Below are 6,750 nucleotides of genomic sequence, written 5' to 3'. Positions count from 1 at the left end.
GCGAACCACCATGACAATTTCAGGGGGGGGGGGGGCTGAAGCCCCCCGAGCCCCCCCCCCCCCCCGGCTACATGCCTGGTCGACTTAGAAAATGCAGACACTCAGCACCTTGCAATGGCTATTGAAGAGTAGAGGGAGGGTGTTTTGAAAATGTCTGACTCTATCCCTATAGTTAGGTACAAAATGAATACTACTGAGATCTCTGGATAGCTCAATATCATCCTGCATGATCTTTTTGGTTTCCATCAGGCATGGAAGTACCTTTGGGGAGGGGGGTGGTTTCAGCCAAATGGTGAGCAGCGTTCTGCAAGTTAAATCTGTATTTTTCACTCTTCCATAAGAGGCTGTCAGCCAGGAAATATAATTAGATTTGTATCAATGTCTGTAACAAGTTTCTTGATCTCCAGTGATTAAGGCATCTGTCTGGGTTCCATGCTTTTCCTGCATGGCAGGGGGTGGACAAGATGGCCCATGGGGTCTCTTCTAACTCTATTATTCTATGATTCTAAGGGAAAAGAGAATGTTTCCACCATTATTGCCCTGTCCTGCATGTGTGTGTGTGGCTAGGTGTAATTGGAGATTTCAGAAGTGATGATTGAGATAAAATTTTCACTAAATTTTATTTAAAATCTCAAGACATTTATTTTCCAGAAACATTCTTCAGGTGGATCTAAAACAGACTTCTTTTCAATGGATCTCTCCAAGATTATTGTGATCTGCTTGGTCTTCTGCTGTGTCTGGGATGCAGAAAGTCGGAAATCAAATTCAGTCCTATCCGTGCCAAATGGAGCCCAGTGGGGCGATTGGGGGGAAATACAATTATGTACTACAGGACATGCAAATGCATTTGCAATTAAGGTAAATGACATTCTATAGTATCCTCTTTTTGAAACACCTTGAAGATTAAGAATCTGTCTTTCCTTCTCATTCACCCCCCCTCCCCCAATTAATCATAGAACCATAGAAGTGAACATTGAGGAAATCCATAATGCTTAATTGCTTGGTCCATAACTGAAAGGTCAGTGACATGAAAGGATAGATTTTGAAAGTCACATGAGTGAGCAAAAGAAAGTAGTGTAAATCCTGTTGCTAGTTGTAATTAAGATTGGTCTATGATTACAAGTAAACCCCAGTCATTTAATAAATCTCCTTTAATTGGAACTAGTAACTAGATTGAAGATATCTTTTTTTTGTTTTAATTACCAAATGCAGCCTGGAGAATGATTGTAGAACAAAGTAATATTAGTTCAACATATTTTTTTTTTAAGTAGAAATGTTATTAGTGATTTTAGAGAATGTGCATCCTATGGGGAAAAATCCCAGTTTCCATCTACATCATTCTTGAGCAACTTGACTAACTTAATTGCTTTATTCATATGGTTCCCTTCCATTGGATATACTAGAGCTGCCATTCTGGAAAGCATCAGGAAGCACAAGTAGTTCAAAGCCCAACACACAATCCACTCAGGTTATGGGAACTGAAAGTCAAAATCAACAATGTCTGTTATGTAACTCCAATATGCTAATGATAATGTAGTCTGTGCTCTTTCAGAAGCAGACCTATAAGCCACTCTAAACAACTTTACAGAACCATACGAAAAGCTTGGCCTCTCACTGAACACTGACAAAACCATAGTGTTCTTTCAGCAATCACCAGCCAATGCAGTGTTCCCTTATACAATCTTATGGGCAATTATTACACTCCCCCTGAAGATGCAGGTTCGCAGCTTGGGTGTGATCCTGGACTCATCACTGAACTTGGAACTCCAGTTTTCGGCGGTAACCAGGGGAGCATTTGCACAGTTAAAACTTGTGCGCCAGCTGTGCTGGTACCTTGGGAAGTCTAACTGGGCCACGGTAGTCCACGCTCGGGTTACATCATGTATAGACTACTGCAACGCTCTCTACATGGGGCTGCCTTTGAAGACTGTTCGGAAGCTTCAACTCCTCTGTTGCGCCAGCTCCACTGGCTACCAGTTTGCTACCGGGCACAATTCAAAGTGCCGGCTTTAGCCTATAAAGCCCTAAACAGTTCTGGCCCAGTTTACCTCTTTGAACTCATCTCTTCCTATAAACCATATAGGTGTTTAAGATCATCTGGAGAGGCCCTGCTCTCTGTCCCGCCTTCTTTGCAGATCCGGTTGGCAGGAATGAGAGACAGGGCCTTCTCAGCAGTGGCCCTCCGGTTATTGAATGCCCTCCCTAGGGACATTAGATAAACCCCCTCCCTTCTGAAATTTTGAAAGAGAGTTACGACCTGGCTGTTCGAGCAGGCATTTGCAGATGCAGTATAACTGATTAATTGAGACTCATGGAATGACAGGATGATGTGATGAAAAATGATTTTAATGATGAGACACTGAGAACTGTATTTTATGATTTTAATTGTTTATTGTTTATTGTTTTTATATGGTTTATACTATATGTAATTGTTTTTGACTGTATTTTATCTTGTGGGGCATTGCTTGCCAAATGTAAACTACCTCGAGTCGCCTCCGGGCTGAGAGGGGTGGTATACAAATATAATAAATAAATAAATAAATAATTCCAGACCATACAGCATTCAATGACAGTGTATACAAAATATTAGAACTTAGTAGATAGTAGAGGTGTGCAAATAAATTGGTTGTATTATTCATTTTTTATGGCAATTTATTGTGTTTTATGGATTTTTAAATTGGACTTTTTGTAATGTGCTGTTTTTATCTTAACTGATGTCACCGTTTCATATGTGATGCAATTTGACTTCTATTTTTATGTGTTGTGGCACTTGCACGTTGTTCTGTAAGCCACCCAAAGTACTTCTGGGAGATGGTGGCGGGGTATAAATAAAGAAGTTGTTGTTGTTATTGTCGTTATTATTTTTATTATTATTATTATCTCTCTGAAATGCCAGAAATAAAGTATAATGGTATAACATTAGAAAACATTGACCATTTCTGCTACCTTGGCAGCCACCTCTCCACAAAAGTGAACATCAACACTGAAATACAACACCATCTGGACTCTGTGAGTGCAGCATTTTTCAAATGAAGCAGAGAATATTTGACGATGGAGACATTCATAGGGACACCAATATGTTTGTTTATAAAGTCAACCCTGTTATAGGCCTGTGAAGCGTGGACTCTCTACAAATGTTACACTCAAATTCTGGAATGATTCAATCAGCGTTGCCTCCGAAAAACCCTGCAAATCTCTTGGGAAGACAGGTAGACAAATGTCAGCATTTTGGAAAATGCAAAGACCACCAACATTGAAGTGATGATCCTCCTCCATCAACTTCATTGGATTGACCATGTTGCCTGAATGCCTAGTCACTATCTCTCAAAGTAATTACTATACCCTCAACTCAAGAATGGAAAATGGAATGTTAGTAGACAAGAAAAGAGATTTAAAGACGGGCTCAAAACTAAATTTTGGCATAGACACTGAGGACAGGGAAGTCCTGGCCCTTGAGTGCTCTCATTGGAGATCAGCTTAGTCCACATTAGTCCTTCGAAGAGGCATGAATACTGAGGGTGAAAGGGAGAAGTGTGACAAAAGGAAGGCATGTCAAGCCAACCCTTGTCAGGACTGCCTTCCATCTGGAAATCAATGTCTTCACTGTGAAAGAATATGCGGATCAAGTACAGGTCTCTACAGTCACCCATGGAACCACTGCCAAGACCTTATACTTGGAAGGCTATCATACTTGGCCATGACTGATAGCCTATTATTATTATTATTATTATTATTATTATTATCCTGCTTTTTGCTCACCGAAAGGGGACTCAAAGTTGCTATGATGATGGGAACTTCACCTAGGTTTCTAGGCTATGTTTGCAGCAGAATAATGCTTGATTAAGGGTACAAGTCAGTGCACCTCAAAAATTCTGACAGAAAACATACATAAAGGTCAGTTACATAGTGGCCCAAGAGAGAGCAAGTATTTCAACACAGTCTCTTCTTTCATTATTAGGTAGAAGCACCACAAGGTTTTCACGATGATTCATCTCTGAATGGCATCCGTCTTTACTGTGAATCTGGAGAAACAGTTGAATCTGCAGTTGGATCGTGAGGATCTCTTTTTTCTCTTCTTCTACTTTGATCTTGTCCTTAGAATAACAAAAAGGGGATTATCTTAAATCTTCTAGATCAGAATTTTAAATAGGCTTTTAATGGTTTGAGCTGTTCATTTTTCAACATCATAGAGTATCATTCTGTTTTAATGTTTATAGTCTTTAGGTATTATACTATATTGTTTTTAGCACCATTTGCTGCTTTGAATCTTTGTTAAGAGACTAAACTGCATAACAACAACAACAACAACAACAACAACAACAATGTCAGGAGATGCCTCTACACAGTAGAATTAGTGCTGTTTGACACCACTTTAAGTGATATGGTTCTTTGCCATGGAATCTAGTTTACTCTGGTGTCTCATCTAATTACAAATCTCAGGATTGAGCAATGGAAATGAAAGTGGTGTCAAACTGCATGTACCAAGAGTATCCATTTCATTTTGAGTTTTCATAGACTGAAAGTCAGCAGCTTCTCAAATATGTAAAAAGATGCCCAATATAAACAATAAAGTCCAAACAATTCAGTACATTCCTGATTTAACAAATGAACTGTTACTATTACACCGAAGTATGTCCAAGTCTTGAGGAAGGGTGCATCCTGGCATGGAATTGCACCCCTATAGTCATTTTGAAGTTGAGGCGTGTGGGGGAAGTGTGTTCATGGAAGGAACACCCAAGAAACAAATTGTTGCATTTTCCCTGCTGAGCAACGGAAAAGAGATGGTACCACTGAATTTTCCTGGATTGCTACTAAATATATGTATACTTTTTAGTGACCTGGAAAATTAACATCTTCTTGTCTCATTGTTCATTGGTTGAGTGAATGGTAATACAACTAATCAATAGGACTCCAAGCATGCAGTTATAAACTCTTGAATGGTTTGCATATACTAGTTGGTGCATAAAATGTTTGCATGAAGTTAGAAGCAAGTCACTAATGTTAATTAGGTCAGTAACTAGTTTTTTTGAGGTTAATCTCAATGTATTTCTCTAAACATTGAACATTGTCTTCTCTGGCAGGAAAGGAGAGTGGTCAAAGAGTATAAATTGTTCCAAAGACTTCCTGAAGTCCTTTTCTCTAAATGTGGAAAAACCACAGGGTTTGTTTGATGATACTGCAGCCAACAACATTCAGTTCAAATGTCAAAGCGGGGAACAGCTGAAGGGTTTGTCAAAAGAGTGGGGAAAATTTGGACCTTGGAGCGAGGCTTGTGAACCTGGTGCCATTTGTGGGATCCAAACAAAAGTTGAACCTTACAAAGGTGGACTCTTTCATGACAACACCGGACTTAATGATGTTAAGTTCTACTGCTGTGATTAAAGCGTAAGAGTTTTAGCCTCCTGACAATAGGGAGAAGAGCTGTCTGCATTGCTAGTTCATTGGTGCCATGAATATTCACCACAATTAAATCTTAAACAAAGAGAAGAGTGCATGCTTTATTTTTCTTCATTCAATTTGTTGACTCTACATGTGTTGTAAATTGATAGAAGGCCAACAGAAGGATGAAAGGAAGATCAATAGAAGGAACGAGCACAGAGAATGGACCTCTTTAAGTAGTGTCACTTACATAAGTTGCTTCAGAAATCTGATTTGGTCATAGTGCTGGTATGCCCTCCTGTCTCTCCCCTGCCCCCCAAAAGGGAAGTTTTTGAGAAACTTCAAGCTGGTTTCTTGGTTTGAACATGAGGGTTCCACAAAGCAATTCTCATAGCAGTGGGTTCGTATTGGATATTGCACCGCTTCTGGAACACATAATGCTCACAGTAACCTCAGCAGAAGGTAAAAAAAATGCCTTCCTTGTGAATTTCCCTTGGCAGATCATTCCTCTTAAAATTTCCAAAGAGAAATTTTCCACTGCATACTCAGGAAAAGCAATTCCTGATTTTCTTTGAAATATTATAAACGCAGATATAAGTCAATCTCATGCATAAATCATGGGCAGGATTTAGGTCCAAAATTAGAGATTGACCCAGGAATAAGTCAAGGGCCATTTTGCAAAAAGGAAAAAAAATGAGATTGGGATTAGGGCAGCTGAAATAATATTCATCCTCACAGAAAAGCCAAATGTGGCAACTGAAAGACATTTTGTTTCATTCTTCTTCTGCCTTTGAAAGGCTTTGGTCTCAAATATAACTTAATTTATCACTGCCCCCATCAAAAAGTGCAAAATCTTTCATATTTTAGAACTCCTTACAAAAATGCAATTTAATTTTTTGGGGAAAAATAGCAATGTTTTTTACACAAAATAAAAACATCTCAAAAACCTCTGTATAGATACCCTATGTGCTTTTTCTCACACACCTCACAATATCTGAACAATACCTCAAGACATTAAATATATTAAATATATGGAGAACTGTGCATTGATTAATCTTCTCTTTGAGTTTGGAAGGCATATTTTGAGATAATCTTACCTTCCCTAAACTGAATAAATGGAATTTATATAAGTGTTGACTACACATCTACATTGTAGATTGGGACTCAAAAAACAAAACATAATTACCACCAATAATTTACATATCTTTAAGAACTGGGGCTGTCAAACAGCAATTGGATCAATCAATCAGAATGATGAGCTTAAAGCAGAAATCAGAAGGCAGCTAGAATCTGGAAGGGAGGATGAGAAGGAATTAAACAGGATCCTGAACTGTCAAGATATCATTGTCTATGGAAGTCAGAATTGTAAAT

The 6,750-nt window shown here is 38.7% G+C and overlaps 1 protein-coding gene across 1 annotated transcript; it reads left to right on the top strand.

Annotated features, from left to right (window-relative positions):
- The first annotated feature begins 690 nt into the window (after positions 1 to 690).
- LOC137096704 (vitelline membrane outer layer protein 1-like) lies at positions 691 to 5,382 on the top strand. The gene is made up of 3 exons (XM_067466548.1): positions 691 to 858; positions 3,959 to 4,053; positions 5,082 to 5,382. Exons 1-3 carry the CDS (start codon positions 691 to 693, stop codon positions 5,380 to 5,382), a joined length of 564 nt encoding a protein of 187 aa, XP_067322649.1.
- The last annotated feature ends 1,368 nt before the right edge of the window (positions 5,383 to 6,750 follow it).

Source organism: Anolis sagrei, chromosome 3 (assembly GCF_037176765.1).
Source record: "Anolis sagrei isolate rAnoSag1 chromosome 3, rAnoSag1.mat, whole genome shotgun sequence".
Classification (NCBI taxonomy): domain Eukaryota; kingdom Metazoa; phylum Chordata; class Lepidosauria; order Squamata; family Dactyloidae; genus Anolis; species Anolis sagrei.
Note: the sequence above shows the minus strand (reverse complement) of the source record. Positions and strands in the feature narration are given on the sequence as shown.

Excerpts from the sequence above, each read along its gene's own strand:
- LOC137096704 (XM_067466548.1), top strand. The coding sequence starts at position 691 with ATGGATCTCTCCAAGATTATTGTGATCTGCTTGGTCTTCTGCTGTGTC. Across the intron at positions 859-3,958 it reads CAAATGCATTTGCAATTAAG|GTAGAAGCACCACAAGGTTT; the intron begins GTAAATGACATT and ends TTTCATTATTAG. Across the intron at positions 4,054-5,081 it reads GTTGAATCTGCAGTTGGATC|GAAAGGAGAGTGGTCAAAGA; the intron begins GTGAGGATCTCT and ends CTTCTCTGGCAG.